This window comes from Gymnogyps californianus, chromosome 15 (assembly GCF_018139145.2).
Source record: "Gymnogyps californianus isolate 813 chromosome 15, ASM1813914v2, whole genome shotgun sequence".
Classification (NCBI taxonomy): domain Eukaryota; kingdom Metazoa; phylum Chordata; class Aves; order Accipitriformes; family Cathartidae; genus Gymnogyps; species Gymnogyps californianus.
The window spans coordinates 62138-80064 of record NC_059485.1 but is presented as its reverse complement, the minus strand read 5'-3'; the positions used below and the strand labels follow the sequence as shown (position 1 = coordinate 80064).

The 17927-nt window shown below is 39.5% G+C and overlaps 1 protein-coding gene across 3 annotated transcripts in view; it reads left to right on the top strand.

Annotated features, from left to right (window-relative positions):
• The window catches only part of UNKL (unk like zinc finger), a 62679-nt gene extending 46084 nt beyond the window's left edge, over positions 1 to 16595 (top strand). Inside the window, exons 11-16 of one of the 3 annotated variants that reach the window (XM_050905791.1) lie at positions 3250 to 3342; positions 7938 to 8168; positions 8836 to 9038; positions 9870 to 10124; positions 12379 to 12530; positions 16511 to 16595. In XM_050905791.1, coding sequence (XP_050761748.1) covers positions 3250 to 3342; positions 7938 to 8168; positions 8836 to 9038; positions 9870 to 10124; positions 12379 to 12530; positions 16511 to 16583 — 1007 coding nt within the window. In that variant the 3' untranslated portion in view covers positions 16584 to 16595. Of the gene's footprint in view, positions 1 to 3249; positions 3343 to 7937; positions 8169 to 8835; positions 9039 to 9869; positions 10125 to 12378; positions 15427 to 16510 lie in introns of those variants that run through there. The other 2 variants (XM_050905790.1, XM_050905792.1) reach the window with 2 other exon arrangements.
• The last annotated feature ends 1332 nt before the right edge of the window (positions 16596 to 17927 follow it).

The following is a 17927-nucleotide window of genomic DNA, read 5'->3' as shown; positions in this document are numbered from 1 at the left end:
TTTTCATGATTGAGAGAATTTTGAATTTTTTGAAAGTGGAACAGCTTCACTTGGTGAAAGTGAGAGGGATCTCTCCCAGAATATCCTGCAGCATAGTGATGAGAGGTTTGCTCTCACTGGTGTATGGCGTTTTTGCACAAAGGATGTTGAGACAGGTTCACATGTGTGAAGATTTATTAGTGGGTTGCATAGCTGATGGCACATAATGGTGAAAATTATTTCCATATAAATATAGAAACATAAGAAAAGAGAGAGAGAAAAAAGGGAAAGAGAAAACTGTCCCAGCGGTTGGGTGGGAAAAGAAGTGACAGGCAGGGCAGATGAGCATCCTCTCTTGGGCATCCTCTCCAGTGCAGTGGCTGGTTCTCTCCCACATAATACTTTTCCCATATTAACTGTATTAACTATAGTTTTTCATCCAGACCGTCTGTTGTGGTTTAACCCCAGTCAGCAACTAAGCACCACGCAGCCGCTTCCCCCTCCCCCTCCCAGTGGGGTGAGGAGGAGGAAAGCAAAGGAAAAAAAAAGTAAAACTCGTGGGTTGAGATAAGAACAGTTTAATAACTAAAGTAAAATATAATACTAACAATGGTAATAATGAAATATAATAATAATAGTAATGGAAAGGAATGCAACAAAAAAAGGAAGGGGGGGGGGGAAGGAAAAACCCGGTGATGCACAATGCAGTTGCTCACCACCCGCTGACCAATGCCCAGTTAGTTCCCGAGCCGCAATCCGCGCCTCCCGGCCAACTCCCCCTGTTTATATACTGGGCATGACGTTCCATGGTATGGAATACCCCTTTGGCTAGTTCGGGTCAGCTGTCCTGGCTATGCTCCCTCCCAGCTTCTTGCACACCTGCTTGCTGGCAGAGCATGGGAAACTGAAAAGTCCTTGGCTTAAGATAAGCGCTACTTAGCAACAACTAAAACATCAGGGTGTTATCAACATCATTCTCACACTAAATCCAAAACACAGCACTGTACCAGCTACTAAGAAGAGAGTTAACTCTGTCCCAGCCGAAACCAGGACACCGTCCCAAACTCCTTATGGGCTCTTCCTGCTTATGATGTTATTAGTGTTAATTGGAGCACGCTTTGGTCAGTGGATGGTGTTGCATGCTAATTGGTTGTTGAACTGTGTCCGAAGATGATATGGAGTCCCTCTAATGTAAATCAAAAGCTACAATCAGGAGTAGGAGAAGAGGAGAAAGGAAATGCGATTCTCACACAAGTGGCAGTCACTTCCCATGAGAACCTACCATAGCAATGCTCTGAGGGTTGGCGGGTGCCAGATGGTGAGCGTAACAAGATGGTGAGCATGAGAACAAGAAAGGAAACATACTGCCCCAGAGACTCTGGAAGGCACTACCAGAGCAGTTGGGTGAAAGGCATGCTGCAGTGTTGCAGATGAAAGGTCCTTACCTATATAAAAGACTAAGGTAGGGAAGGCACAGTGCAGCAATGGGGATCCAAAACCTCGTATGGAAGAGGGACTTTTAATCTGGGTTTCACACAGCACTTGTGGCCACTGTAAGCCTTGAGTCATCAAATAAAAGGAGGCCATCTCTCCCCTCCTTACTGTATTGTATAGAAGGACTGGCTTAGGCACCTGTCTCCAAGAGAAGGTTATTGCTGGAAAACTTTGAAAAGCTAGGGCATATCCTTTCAGGCCAAAATGATGATGCAGAGGGAGCTTCCTCCCTCTGACTGTTGGACACCAAGCTGCTTTATCAGTACTGCTGAAAGATAAGGATTATTGTTTGGGCACAACTCCATACTAATAAAGTTGTGTTGCTTTTGAGACCCAGGCTAGTAACTCTTCACAAAGAGCCATGTGAACTCTCAGGTATCTTTGTCGTGAGCGTCATTGTGTAGTATGTGAACTTTATCTCTTGGCTGGTATTTTGTTCTGGACAGCTTAGGCACCTTCCTGCTGAGCACTGTTCTATGGATCCTGCTTCTAGGTCAGTAACTCTCTTTATGTATTATCTGGAGCTCCGAGACTATGGAGTCTGTTATATAGCCTAGTCAACATTAGAAAATGCCTATACATAATAACGCTGCACTGATTGTGTGTTAATGATCCAAATGGTCCTTTCAATTTCTGACTTTTAGTACTTTTACAACTGTCTTGTACTTCTGCCAAAGATTGTCTGCAGTTTACAGTGCCTAATGTTTCGGACTAGGCTATGAGAGGAATCAGTCTAATTCCAAAGGGATCAAGAGACCCCTTTTGGATCTTCTGGAAACTTTTACACAAGCCAGTGTGTCTTTTATTTCTGTTTGTTCCTTTTCAACTCATTTAGGCTTTGTGCCAGTTTTTAATAACGATTTTCAGCATAAAATCTAGAAATTCTTTACAAAGGTGATCACTATCACTGACCACAGTGACTGGGATAGTCACTTTCCTACCTGTAAAATCAGTATTTATGCAGACTTCTCTCCTGTCTTCCTGACTGTGCAGTTGTTCAACATTAGTTAAAGTATAGGTACAAAGGGATAAATTCCTTAATTACACCCCTTTCTGTGCAGAAAAGAAGTTAAGAGGAAGAAGGGAAAAAAAAAAATCCATCTTCTAACACTTTAGAAGCAGCGGACCTAATAAGAAGTATACTGATAAGAACTTTTTCATTACATTGGCCAGAGAAATTTTAGACCGACATAAGCCTTAAAGTGAAAGGCAGTCTAACTGTTGAGTCTAAATGAAATATTGATTTTTTATTTTTAAATATTGCACATTTTCATTTGAATATTCTGACATTCCTTACATCTGTATGCTCTGATATGTAACTCAGTTACCCCAAGGGCTAGCTGTTGTAAGGAGCATTTACAGTGCCTTTCCTCAGATATAATACCTGGTTTTATTCAATAATAATAAAAAATATATTTACCTAGGTGTTCAAATTTTATTTTTCCTCTTTTTCTGTTGGTGTACATCTAAGCATAACAGGTGACACAGATTTATTGAAAACCCAGATAGATAGCCACCTCTCCATTGTCCTCTGTTCATCTCACCGGCTTAAAGAGCTGTAATAGCTTATATATGAAAGTTTTCCCTTTTAGAAAATACAGAGGATATCCTTCACTGTGTGTCTGTAGTATGCTTAAGATCATGACCTAGATGCGAAAGGTTCTATGATGGAAGCACTAACAAAAATAGCCAAATAAAGTTTCCTCATTTCAGTCATCATGGTAGTTTTATGGATAATTCAAGGATAATTCATTGATACAATGTTTTGTTTAACAGGTTCTGCTTTAGATTTGCATTTTAGTGATGTGAACGTCGCATCCATAGATAGAGAATTAGAAGATCAAGAAGGCAGTGACCTTGGATTAGCAAGTAAGAGGTCCAATTTGTAAAATTATACTCATTTAAAATATCTTTCTTTCTTACCTTTCTAAACTTTTACTCATCAAAATAGTTACAGACAGCAAAGACTTTGAAGAAAAAAGTCCTCAGTTTTGTTCCAGCTGTTTAACTTCGTGGTGTAAAGGGATTGCACTGCTATCATCCTGTCTGTATTTTGCAAGGGATCAGTCTATTAAACGTTTTGGGGTTTTTTTTAACATACTTAATGACTTGGGCCCATGGGCATAATAGTTGATGGAGGGACTTACTTGCATTTACAGGAAGGCATTATGCTTGAGCTTGACTGCCTGCATGTTGAGTGCTGCAAATGTCTGACAGCAGGCAGTATGTGCTGTGGGGACCATCAAGTACTTCCATGGTTAGGTGGTGGCTGAGAGGGGGAGTGGGGACAATTCTTGAGGAGAAGGAGCTAGCAACCTTTAGGACTTTAATACTTGCAAGTTAGGGACTTAATCTTTCTATGAATCTAACCTGGAAGGAGCAATTTAGTTGAAGGTCTGTTGGGAAGTATTCAGCCATTTGGCCTCTTCTGGGAAAGGAGAGGAGAGGAAGACACAGCAAAGGAGAGCAGTGCAGGGAAGAGACAGCAGGGAGGAAGGATGAAGCGGGGGAACATCAAGAAATTAAAATGCCGCCTTTTCTTTGTGAAAGTAGAAAAGGGAAAATAATCAAGAGAAAAAAATAGAAAAATAGGAAGTGAAAACTGAGGAACTATAATTTTGTTATCATATTCCTTTGAGAGTCATAGAGCAAGAGAACAGACATGTTTTTATAATACTTCCATTTATTTTCTGATATCTGTTTTGCTAGCATTCTTTGAAGGAGGTCTACGGTGATTATTACGTTGGTTGTGCATCTGTGTTAAGCTTCCACTTGCGCAAACAAAACTGTGTTCTTGGATGGCAAACGTGTTCCTCCCACATCCTTCTTGCCCTGTGGCTCTAGACGCAAAGGGTAAACCAACTATAGCTACACCCTAGTTTATTATTGTTGACTGTTGCTCCAAGAAGAAAAGCTTGCACTTAGTGTCTCTATACATTATGCAAATTTTTCTTCCTTTAAGATAATTATATCTTTAGCCCACTGGCTTGAACAAATATACAGATATATTTGATGTTGTTGGAACATGTAAGCTGTCACTGGGACTGCAGTGGGTAGGACAGTACCCAAGTATTACAGATTCAAGACTTTGTCGTAAGGCATGGAAATCATTTTGACCCAAGTGAACGTCAGGTGCCCTCAGGAAAGCATATCTTACAAGTTGCTTCTTTTCAGAAATAACACAGATGTCCAGAGAGATTCTGCTTCAAACTTTTCCTCCTCCAAGTGCTTCCTTTGCAGTGAAAGGGGACAGTTGTAGGCAAGATCACTAATTTTATCACCCCAGTAGTGTGTGGATACATGAAGCTTCAGAGCAAACAGAGAATTCAGGAAAGTCACTTGGTTTGAAATGGACTTTTTCACTTCATCAGCTTGCTTATTTGAAGGTGGGCAGAAGATGCCTCACATAAAGTGACTGGTGAGATGCTTCTGTCTTCAGATCTGAGCAGAGCATGTGGGGAGGCAGTTTACAATTCACATTTGGTGGTGTTGATGTTTTGGCATCACGTAGATCTAGGCAGATTGTAGCAGTGGCTTCATTACTGATAGCAAAAGCTAGAAGAAACCAGTGCTGGATCGCAGTGATTAGGAGGTTTCTTATTATTACCAAATATTAATTTCTGAGATCTTGACAACAGTGCTACAAGCTCTGGTGCCCCTCCCACCTTGACTGTGTTTTCTCCCAAGGCAGTTCTTTGTTACTAGAGGCTGTATTTGTGGTACCTGTATACTTCAGGTTATTAGGGGATCCATACAGAATGACCCCAAATGTTACAGTCTCAATAGCTAGTCATCTAGTTTTACGTAGATTCTCATCAATTAGTGAGAGTATCTTCAGAGGTTTTAGGGCTTTATATTTATTTTGGTCGATTGACTTCAATTTTCTGTCCAGTGATGATGCTAACAGGTTGTTCCTTCACCAGAACAGTTTTTATGTTATCTATTAATGTTTTCCATTATTGTTCATGATATTCCCCTTCATACCGACCTGGAAAGAAACTGATAATGTGTGCAATTTCAAATTTATTTCTCTGCTAGTGATGTCAGGCTCAACAGTTCTCCTGATGCTATAGTTTGTTTGACTGGTATTTCATTTACTGCCTTGTTCTATGCTGCAGGAATGATTATGCTTCATTGGAAGTACCATGAAGTATGGAACAGGAAGGAAATACTGTAACCAATTTTATTTGTATGTGGAGGATAGTTCATGCGGTGTAATAGGTTGACCTTGGGTGGTAGCCAGACACCCATCCAGCTGCTCTCTCATTCCCTCTCCTCAACAGGACAGGGGGAGAAAATAAGATGAAAAAGCTCGTGGGTCAAGATAAAGACAGGGAGATCACTTACCAGTTGCTGTCACAGGCAAAACAGACTTGATTTGGGGAAAATTAATTTATTGCCAATTGAGTTGGATGGTGAGAAACAAAGAGAAAAACTAAAAGAAGCCCCACCAACTTTTTCCCATGCTCGACTTCATTCCCAGCTCTTCTACCTCTCCCATCCCATCCCGAGCGACGTAGGGGGATGGGGAATGGGGAGTAGCGGTCAGTTCATAACTGTTCCTCTCTGCTGCTCCTTCCTCCTCACACTTGTCCCTGCTCCAGTGTGGGTCCTCTCCACGGGCTGCTGTTCCTGTCAGGAGAACCTGCACCAGGATGGGCTCTCTACAGGCTGTGGTTCCTTCAGGCAATATCCACCTGCTCCGAGCTGGTCCTTTCCACAGGCTGCAGGGAAATTCCTGCTTGTACCGTAGTCTCTTCCACAGGGTGCAGGGAAATACCTGCTCCACCATTGTCTCTTCCAAACCTTCCATGGGCTGCAGGGGAATCTCTGCTCCAGGGAAACCTCTGCTCTGGTGACTGCAGCACCTCCTCCCCTTCCTTCTTTCCTGACCTTGGTGTTCGCAGGGCTGTTTGTCACACCTTTTGTTCCCTCCTCCTCTGCCTGTGTGGCATTTTTTTGCCCTTTCTTAAATATGTTCTCCCAGAGACACCACCAGTGTGGCTGAAGGGCGCAGCTGTGTCCTGCAGCGGGTCCGCTGGAACCAGCTGTGTCCGGCACGGGGCAGCCCCTGGCCTCTCCTGGCCACCCCTGCAGCCCGACCCCCCTGCCGCCAAGACCTCGCCCCATAAACTCAAGACATGCAGGCAGATTGTATTTGCCAAAATTCAACTGGATTTGAAGACTACGTTAAGAACCAGAAAAGAGGTGGTTCTTCTGCTACCATTTCATACAGTGTTTCTTTGGGGGCTTTACTTTGGCTCTTGATTTTTAAGGGAATTCTTACTTGGCCAGATTTTTTAACTAAACTCCCTTTATACTGTTGCTTCCTTGCTCCTCTTGCAAAGGAAGAGCAGTGTACGTTTATTGTCTGGTATATTATGTACGTCTGTGGTTATATGTCTGTCGTGGATCTTCCTCATATAGTTGGTCATGAGGCTGACTGTGGTAACGTTTGCTGACTATTTCAAGATTTTTTTTTTTTTAAAGACATTGTGGCAATGTGGCTTATAATGAGCATCCCTGTCTTTTTGTTTTTAAATACTTCTAACAGGAATGATGTGTTTTCTCTGATGACACGAATTCACCTGTTTTAAGCAAAAGCAGAAAACTAGAATCATGACCCTTACTTTAAGTATAATCATTTGACTGCTATATTTTTTTTAAAGAAAAGGTGATGTCATTTTTAGTTGCTATTCAAACATATTGATGAATAAAATCTTCACAGTAACTATTGAATTGTTTCCTGACCAGGAAAATGCACTGTATCTGTGCATGTTTTTTTAAGTAATTACATGACTGAACATCATTTTTTTTAATACCTATTTTTTATTATTATCATCATTTTGGGAAATTATGAACAACGCATTTGTTTGACTAAATTATTATTAATTTTTACATTGTTTCAAACTCAGTTTTCATAGAGAGTTAAGTACATTTGACATTTAAAATCTACTGAACAAAAGCAAAAGTATGTAGAGGAAAGAAATTGAGCTATGTCTGATTGTGCTGCTGTGTATGATTTTCAAGGTATGTAGTCTCACTTGCTTAACTTTAGTTTATATATAAAATAAACCACGAATTTTTATTAATCCTTTAAGTTTCAGTCAGTTTCTCCACTTGCATTAGTTGTTGGCTGTAAAAATGAGTAAGTCAAATAACTTGATCTGAAGTGTTTTCTCTTTCTTTGTAGCTGCAGATGAGGCCACTGCTGTGTAAAGCTACAAATTGTGTTTTCAGGCACTTGGAAAACTACTTTCAAGTGTTCAATTTAAAAAATATTTTTGCAATAGGAGATAAATAAAGTTTTCTTTTTTAATGGAAGGTATTTGAATATAGAATTTCATTTACATTTGATAAATTTTTCAGAAAAATACAGAGCGCTGTGTACTGCTTTGGAACAAATCTTTTTTTTTTCTTTTTCTCCCCCCCCCCCCCCCCCCCCCCCCCCCCCGCATACATAGGTCAAAGATTACTGGGGAGTTCAGCACCTGTCAGTATTCCAGGTTCTCTTGTTCGTTCCTCATCTTTACATTCATCATCATCCCTTTCAACCTCTCCACTCAGTTCTCTTTCACAATCGCTGTCTCAGTCTTTTGTTTCATCTACTACGGCTCCTCACCACCAGCAGCCTCAGCCTTTGAAGACAGAACATAGTATGTTAGGCACCTCAGCCTCTTCTCACAACTCTTTAGGTAAGTTGAAGGCTGCACTTTGTGTATTGTAAGAGGGAACTCAATGGCAGGTAAGAAATGTTCAGTTCAAGGCTTTGCACGTTTCTTATGACTTAATCTGGACAATAAAGCCTAGCTGTTGTAATTGGTAACACTACTGATAATGGAGTTATATGTGGTATATGGGAGAAAGTTCAAGGAGTGAAGTTCCGTTCCTAGTGAAGGGAAAAAAAGAATTCTTGGAAGAGGGGATATTTACAGAGGCGTTTGAAAGGGGGAAAATACAGCAGTTGGCATACAGGCAGCAGGAATGCATTTTAGCTGCAGCATTTTGCTAAAGGAAAATATGAAACAGAGAAAGAGGAAGACTTAAAATGATGTATGAGCTGCTAGGAGCAAAGCTTTTTGTATATAAATGAATTCCCACCCTTCCTTCTCCTTTTGTGGACTGTACTGTCTTTTATTAAAAGCAGCAAGAAAAAAACCATGTGGTAAGTCTCCTGAATTGCTCTAAATACTGTAAACATTTTCCAGACTGTCACATTTCTGAAGGTAGTGAAATAATGTTATGAGTCTTGCAGATAGAAGTATGAATTTTGCGTATCTGGCACATCTATTTTGTTCTGCATGTGAAACATTTTGCAGCAGTGTGTGCAGAATGATTATTTTTTCTGCCTTTTTTTAATAGGTTTAAATGGTGTTACAGGGAGCATTTGGGACTTTGTAACTGGGAGTTTCTCTCCTAGTCCATCCCCAGTACTAAGCAGTGGCACTACCCCCTCAATAAGTTCAAACACCAGTGGGAACGAACTAACTCGAGTTAGACAGGAACTTGATGATGCCAAGAGAAAACTAAAACAATGGGAAGAATCTTGGCAACCAGTAAAACAGGTACGCTCATTTATGGGAATATTAAATGATATGTATATTTTTTAACAAACAAGCAGCTCCTACTTTTCCTTTTTACATATCTTCTTATCCTTGGACCCAGAGTTTTATTACAATCTGTCAAAGGAATGTTTTTTCTATCCTCAAAATGAGCTAGCGGCATAAAGGAAACTGAGCTTTTTAAAGAGCAATTCATTTTCTGAACGTTGATCTGCCTTTCTAGACAGGGACACTTACACATATTCAGGATAGGGCTGAACAGCAATGTATCTTGATGTTTAAGTAACTAAAGACATACATTCCCTCCCATACCTCTTTCAGATGGTAAGCACGCAAAAAAAGTAGAGGCTTGCCAGCAGCTGCGGTTGTATAGTGTACCTGGACAGTATCCAGCCATCTCAGCAGTCAAACTGAGGTTGTTGATAACTGCCAGTCTAGTGCATTTTCTGTAGTCCTTTTCTTCCCCTCATGTTGTTCTCTCTGTGACAAGCAGTAGCTAAGTAGCTGTACTAAATTTTGATAGTTTTTGAAGTCTTTTGACATTAAATTATGAATTTAACATTTAAAATGTGTTCCATTTATAGAGCTCCAAAAAGTCTTCTGGCTGTTTACAGACAAGTAACAGTGACATACCTAAAAATTACATTAAGACAAAACAAGAAGAGTTGTTAATTAGAAGGTAGGATAAGTAGGGAGAAGTGTTAAATTGACAGTAAATGTATTGTTATGTCTAAAATCAGAGATTACCTGCATCTTTGAAGGCTTTTGAATTTGCTCTTCTGTTGTTAATTTTAAAAAATTATTTTTTATATTCTGGAAATCTCTTTCTCCCAGGCATGTGATGCATGGCAGAAAGAGGCTCAAGAAGCAAAAGAACGTGCTAACATCGCAGATGCGGACAAACAACTCGCTCTTCAGAAGAAGGAGGAAGTGGAAAATAAATTAAAAAAGCTGAAGGCGCAATTAGCTGCTTGTCTATCTACTACATTACCTTATATGAAAAACTATGGAGATATAGAAAAGATATCCTTGCCAAAGCTTCGTTCCTTACAAAATCGGCTGCACTTAGATTTAGAAACAATAGATGAGGTGAGTTTCTTCATCTGCATAACTATTTTTGATTAACTGAAACTGGCAGCTCAATAACCTTCAATGACATTTATGCCAGGTTTCATTTCAAAGAGCAACATTGCTCTCAGCGTTAAGTCTTTCTTTTCTGGAATAGAGGATGGTTCAGATTTCTCAACCTAAGGGATTCTTCTAAGTTTTTGATTAGCTATCAGAACAAATTACAAGTGATTCACAAGAATTCTTGGTGTGATTAAAAGAAAGATTTAAAGCCAGCTTTTACCCCTAACATTTTTGGCACTACCTAAATAAATAAAAATAGTTGCCCTAAATAAATGAAAATTATTACATGCTTTTCACTTGTTTAGAAGGTAGGTGGTGAGGTTCCCTGCTAGGAGTTTGTGTAGTCAGAGAGGGCAGTACAGACTTGGAGCATAGAATCATTGACATTAGAAGGGACCTCTGGAGATCATCCAGTCCAACCCCCTGCTCAAAGCTGGGTCAACTCAAGCAGGTTGCTCAGGGCCTTGCCTGGTAGTGTTTTGAGTATCTCCAAGGATGGAGAGTCCACCACCTCTGTGGGCAACCTTTTCCAATGTTTGACCATCCTCACAGTAAGAAAAGTTTTTTCTTATGTCTATGTGGAATTTTCTGTATTTTAATTTGTGCCCGTTGCCTCTTCTTTCACTGGATACCACTGAGAAGAGTCTGTCCCTATCTGTTTTACTCCCTCCCATCAGGTATTTATACACATCAGTAAGATGCCATCTCGTCTCAAGGCTAAACAATCCCAGCTCTTTTAGCCTCTCCTTGTATGTCAGATGCTTCAGTCCCTTAATCACCTTAGTGGCATATTGCTGTAATTCACCTTCTCTCAAATCCAGACTCAGTTTCTGCCAAAATTTAGGATGCTCTTTCGCTGCCAAATTGAGGGCATTTCTCAGGGCTCTCAAAGCTGGGAATATCAGGTGCCACTTCTCTGAGCATATCAAGGAAGATAATAATGACCATGCACTGCTCCAGGCACCATACTTCAAACCTTGCTGGGCACAACTTGGTTTCACATTGCTTTCTCCCCTGCAATCTCAAAGGGCAGTGATGCCACATATGACACCAATTCTTGCTGTTTTGTTTTGACTGTGATGGGACTGTCCAGACAAAAAAAAATGTTTCCTTTCACTACTGGGACAGCCTGCCATACTCTAGTACCCGTTTGAGTTCAGCAGTGTCTTCTCTGTCTCAGTGCACCTCCTGTCCAGTGCCATCTGTATTAGTATGAACTACAGCCTTGAAAAAAAAGCCAGGCTCTCTTTAGAAGAGTTTAAAACATAATTTAAGTCTTTGTCAATAAAGTAGGTGGATGAGGACGAGACTTGCTAGTTACCAGGCTCCTGTTATCAAGTACATTTACAGGATTCTGGATTGGATCAGGGAGCACTATTGTTTTTCTCCTAAGGGATTTTAAAGAGGAGCAAAAGAGTCTTGGGATTTCTTACCAAAAAAGTCGTTACATCCTGGAATGGAAGTCATCTCGGCCAGGCTGGAGTGATCAGAACCATTATCACCCTTTCCAGCTCCTCAGTTTCTCAGGTTTCCTTTACCACTGTGGCCTCTTCTCACCTAGCTCTTCCTTCCAGGAGAAAGTTGCTGTCTTAGGCAGTGCCACACACAGCGTTCTGGTTTCTTCTCTTAGTCCAAACCATGTCTTGCTCTTCAAAAATTAACATGGCTTTTAGATGGTTTTCAGTTCTTCTTCTTCCTTAATAGGGTTGATATGCCTTATCTCATGGAGACATTTATTTGCAGTTGTAACATCCTCCCTTAAGTCTGTATCAGTAGCTTTATTCAAAGTATCGCACATTTGGGATGCTTCCATTTTGTCCTAATGCAAACATCTCCCATGGCATGAGAAAATGTAACAGTGGTTTGAAATGGCAAAATGAGGGAGTATATGACAATGAAAAAGGCTTATTTCCTCTTTTTTTTGTTTTTGCTTGTTTGCATCACTCATCCCAATTATGCAGGAAAATTTCAGTCCAGAGGATCAATCCTAGATAATTTCCTTTCTAGAATCACCTATACTCCTCCAGCTGCTACTTTAAAGGTTGCGCGTGCTCTGATCTTATGACTCTCAATTCAGCTATCTGTCATACAAAAACATTGTCCTGTGTGTTGTTACATTAGAAGCTTATTCGGGACAGCTAAGTGTAAAGCTGCTAGAACACAACTGTATATTTTGGAATCGTTTTTACTGAGTGCAATAATCTTTTTGTAGGTGATTTTTCAGCTTCAGTCAAAGAAGTGTGTCGTATGTCAGGAAGGTGATCGTAGCATTATCCTGAATCCATGTCAACATTATGTACTTTGTGATCACTGTGCAGCTGCACAAGAAGAATGTCCCTGCTGCAAGCAAAAAAAAAATCTGTGGTAACATACAGGCATAGTACTCGTATCATGTTCATGAATTAAATAATTTTATGTTTTTGTATTTTGTATAAGAATTGTATCACTCATAATTAATCCATTTAATAGTGCTAGACTGATTTCCATTTTGATGTGAGAAACTTAGTTGCTTTAAGATAGAGAATAAGGCTTGCTCACCTTTACATATCAACTTCAGTCATTTGATGAGATTCTATAGTCTTGAGGTTCTTTCATTCCCCCCCAATCCCACTGCAGCCTGTTCTGACTTCCACTTACATTCCTAGTGCACAAGCTACTTAGGTTCATTTGCACTGTAATCACTTTGTATAAATCTTACCATAATGCCTGAATGAATTGTTTATACCTGTTATTTTCATTAACAGAAGATGGATACATAGATACAGTAACTACACACTCAACAGTACAAATGGTCCCCTCGCCATGTCTGTTGTGTGTGGAATGCCAGAGCCAGTATTTTGGAATCGGTCTAACACTATGTTTACTTGGATGTTTCAAAAACTCTGATTAATGTAAAAGCACTTTTTAATTATTGTGTTTTGTTAGAAGATATGTTGTAAATTGCTTCAAGCTGCTTTCTAGGTCTTATGTTTATTTTTTAATATGCAATAATATGACGTCTTATATGTGTACTGTGAATTTAAAATATTTCACATGGTTTTACTGTTAAATCACAGTATGATTACATAGAAATGACAACTTATCTAGTTTTTTTACAATTTATAAGTTAACTGCATACTGTAGTATTTATAAATGTACCAGCGGAGACAAAAACAGTGAGGCACATACGCTTTCATATTCCAAGACATGTTTTCAATTTTGTGAAACAGATCAGTTTTAGTAAACAACTGTGCATTTGCATATTTCCCTCAGTTTGGATGTTTGTAGTCTTAAAGTTTTTGTACATCTCCTAACCTGTGTGGTACTCATCAGGAGCAGATACGATATATATAATATTACCAAGTGCCTATGCCTAATATCCTATAAAATGGCAGAAGACATAAAAAAAGAATTTTGCAAATAATTTCTATTGCTTAATTTTGTATTGAACAATTTGACAATAACTACAATACATCTCTTGCTTTTATAAATATTTAAAAATACACTTTTTTCAGTAATGAAGTAATGCATGTTTGAAAGGAAATACAAAATTATTTAAGTATATAATCAGGCAGTGGCACTTTGACACAGGGATTCTTTTAAAAGGTGGTAATATCCTTACTTCATCCTGGTAGTTGGGAACATGCAGTTCAGGAGAAGTTAATTAATTACTGCATGTTAACACTGTATATTTTTACTTTTCTTACATGGAATAATTGCCTGCATTACTCCTTTTTCTGTTAAATTCAGGTGTGACACTAGTACAACTTAGATTGACATGACCTATTACTGTTACATGATTCATTATCTCTGTCTTACTGTATTCAGTACAGAAAGTGAGTTCACACAGGCAGCAAAGAGTTAATCTACTTAAAGTTCAGTCATGCTAAAACAAGATGTATACTAAAATTTTTATTGTCAAAATAGAGCTTTTAGAACTGTGTCAGCATTAAATAAAGGGCCCAAGCCAATAGTACTGAAATCACTATCTCCTTTGGGTTTTAGCGTTCTTTGTACAAAGGCTTGAGTTAGCAAAAAATCATTACACATTTTCTGTGAGAACTAAACGTACAGATTTGTCACTGCGTTCCTAAGACACGTCGATCTGCAGGAACGTTGGAGACCTTTTGGGAAGGGAGAAGTAGGATAAAATATTAAATACATTTCTTCTTGCTTCTGTTTCAAAATTTTGTCTGAAGATCACTTTAAAGACCAAAGTTGGGTTTAATAATGTGATTTTGTTGACTTTAACAAAGTTTCTCTAAAATGTTTGTGCTGAGAAAAGTATAAAATTGGACTGTATTTGCATTTTCAAACACACTCTTCTGTCCTAAAATAAGATATTGCTGTTTTAAAAGGTGTAGCCAGCTTTGGACTTTTAAAAAAAGGAACTTGGATCACCAAGTTTCGCTGTAGGTATTAATGTATTTTTTGCATCTGTGCAGTCTATGACAAAGACTGATTTTTGAACCTTAACAGCATTTTGGACTAAAGCAAACTTAGTTATGTAAGGGTTTGTTTTTTTTTTTTTAAACAGTGAGCAAATCCAAGAATAATGTGTAGTTATAGTTTGAAATTATGTTATATATTTTTCAAACAAGCAGTTATTTTGGACACTAGTTTACTATATTATCTAGTGTGGAACAGCATTCTGCAACCATTGTGCTCACAAAAACATTTAGAAATATCTTAGGGAAAATTTTTGCTTTGGTATTTTAGAAGAAACCAGCTTAGGCCACATTGCGTTGCCCATATGCGGCTATGTGGCATTTGTTACCCACAAGATACGGAAGCGTGGTTTTGTGCTGTCTTGTCAAAGTTTATAGTTCTTCATGTGTATTTTAGTGCATTTGCCTATGTCCTAGGGCTATTTTTTGGTCCCTTTTTTTTTGGTAGTAACAGGCGATTTTCCTAATCTCGCGACACCAACAAAAAAGGAATGTAAACAGCACTTGCAGTGTGAATCATCACATTGACATTCATAGTTTATATGTGCTGTATTTTCAGAGGAAATGAACTAATGTTTAGTCTGTTGCTTTTTAAAGTTGTATGTTTTGTGTTTTACAATGATGAATCTTGAAAATAATAATGTGTATCCTATAGTAGTATCAGTACTGAAAATTTTGCAGGTGTTCCCTGTAAGTTTCTTTGGTGCTGAATTACAGACACATTTAAAAACTATCAACAAACCATTTTGTGGAGAAGGAAAAAACACATACAAAAGAAGCATACCTATGTGTGAACTTTTCAGACTAGGCAGCTTGCTATAATTATAGATGAATCCTTAGGTAATCACTTGAACCATATATCATCATACATAGCAGTCATATGAAAATAATACAGTTGTTCTTCACAAAATTCTTTTTGTGAAGAGTTACAAGCAAAGTTTTCTGTATCTTATTAAAGCAAGTCAACTGCAAATACAAATAAATATGTACTTTTACACCAGTACTTTAAAATGGAGGATAATAAAATATATGCAGTTGACTAGAGATGACTATTTGGAAGAAGTCAGAACTGAAACCTGACCTTTTTAAGTATTTGTCCTTGTACTATATACGCTATCTAGAAACTGGATACATTAAAATATTTTAGTGAGACTGCAGTACAGTAATTTGCTGAATTCACAAAACACATAAAAGCAAACTAAATAGATTTTCAAGATTCATTTTGGTATTTGACAAAGTTTTGTGTTAATTTATGTAAGAATATAACTTTTAATGTGAATGCCATTATGTTGTCACGATTATTTTAGCCTGGGGAATAATAGATTAAAATTGTGATTTCTCAGGGTTTTTACAGTTAGGAGCTGTAATTTAACCGGAAGTATGCTAATTACAGATAGATCCCAAGCTGCATGTTATAGGCTTATTATTAGTCTTCTTGGAATAGCAGATTATTAAAGACATACTTGTTTTGTTCTATATTGCCATTCAGAGTATCCTAGTATTAAATATAGGTAGTAATATTATTACTGTCACACTATGCTTGTGTAACTGTGGTCATCATCAGACCCTAAATAAATACAGAATTTTTACTCATTTAATTTATGGAAGCCGTTAATGTTTTGAGTGTACAGACAGAAATGATTTTGTGAATGAAATTGTTCTTAATACAAAACATATTATTTATAATGCATACTCATTTACTTGTAGTGAACTGTTTAAAATTGTTAACACTTGTTAAAACTTTTCTACACTATAGCGTTTATGCAATGGTTTACAGAAGTCATGGAATTATTTTTATTACCAACATGGAAATAAAATTTTGATCTTTATTTCTGAGCTATACTGTGTTTAGAGACTCAAAAATTTACAGATATGTTTTCCTCTGCAATCTAATTATGGCATTCCTAATCATTTCAGGGTTTCAGCTACTGGGATTGGCATTTACTGTTTCAGTGGAGAAAGAGGTCTAACTACGATACAAAGAAACTGATTCAGCAGAATGGTCTACACGACAGAGCCTGTCAAAGTAATTAAAACATAATCACTTTTCCATTGCATTCTTCTCTGTACCACGTCCTGAGAACATACAAAGCGTCCTACTGGGCTGGAGCGATCGTTGTAGTCTATACCAGTATTCCATCCCTAACAGCAGCAACAGGAGATGCTGTTTAGGAGGAGCACGTAAGTCTTGTCCAAGCCTCTCGTATCCTCCAGTGTTAGGGATGTTAGAAACTGCAGCCTATTTAGGCTCACCTTATACAAGATCATAGCTTTGTACCTTTCCAACTCAAAACTTTGTCCTTCATAAGGTGCAGAGAATGTGACAGCATACAGTACTGAGGATGTGGATTCACCAAGGTTTTCTGGAGCTTCTTGTCCTGTCGTCCATATCCCTCCTGGTAATGCCCAGGACTTTTTCAGACTCCCCCCCCCCCCCCTCCCCCAGCAGCCACTGCACATCTGGCAAGGCAAGTAAATTAAAGTCGGTTACTAAAAAGTCTCAGCTTACATGCCATCCTTGCAAGAGAAGTTCAATAATGAAGGTGAGGATAGTGGTGGGAACAATCCCAACAAGGTGGAAGGGAAAGACAGACGCACACACAGAGTCTTACACGGTGACTTATTCCCAAGCAGACTGGTCATAAAGCCGTACAGATGCATGCCTTACGGTCTTCCACTTGCCCTTCCGTACACCCCAAGGCCTTGCACTTGCCCTGCAGAAACCATCTTTTTCATCTAGGTGCACCATCGGATCCCCCGGTTTGCTTTCTGATGTCCTCAGATTTTGAGGACACTTTGAGGCACCCTGTGGCCCCTGTTTGCATTCTAGTGTGCCCCAGAACCCTCAATTCACATTTTGGGTTGCCCCCGAGCCCTCCATGTGCCTTCCGGTGAGCCTCAGGGCCCTGTGTTTATCCTGCAGTGGGCAACAAGGTTCTCCGTTTAGCGTTCTCCCCTCCCACCGTTTTCTGGGTGCTTTTTGGTGGTCTCACCATCAGCTTTTTTCCTTTCGGTTTGCCCCAGGGCCCTCCTTTGCCTTTCTGTGCCCCAGAAAGGGGGCCTGCAGCCCATCGCTCCAGGAGCCGACCGACCGACTGACCACTCCCTGCCCGACCGACGAGCGCGGCTCCAGGAAAGACTGCCGAGGTGTCCCGGGGGGAGCGTAGGGGCCCCGAGCGCGGCGCTGCCCTGGGGGGCCGGCGGGGCTTCCGGGTGCGTGGGCAGCGGTGGGCAACGGCGTCCCCGCAGGGTCAGAGAGCAGGGAAGGCTGCCGCTCGCGGCGGGCCTGGAGCTGTAGTCCTGGGACACGAGACTCCCGGTCGGCCATGTTGGT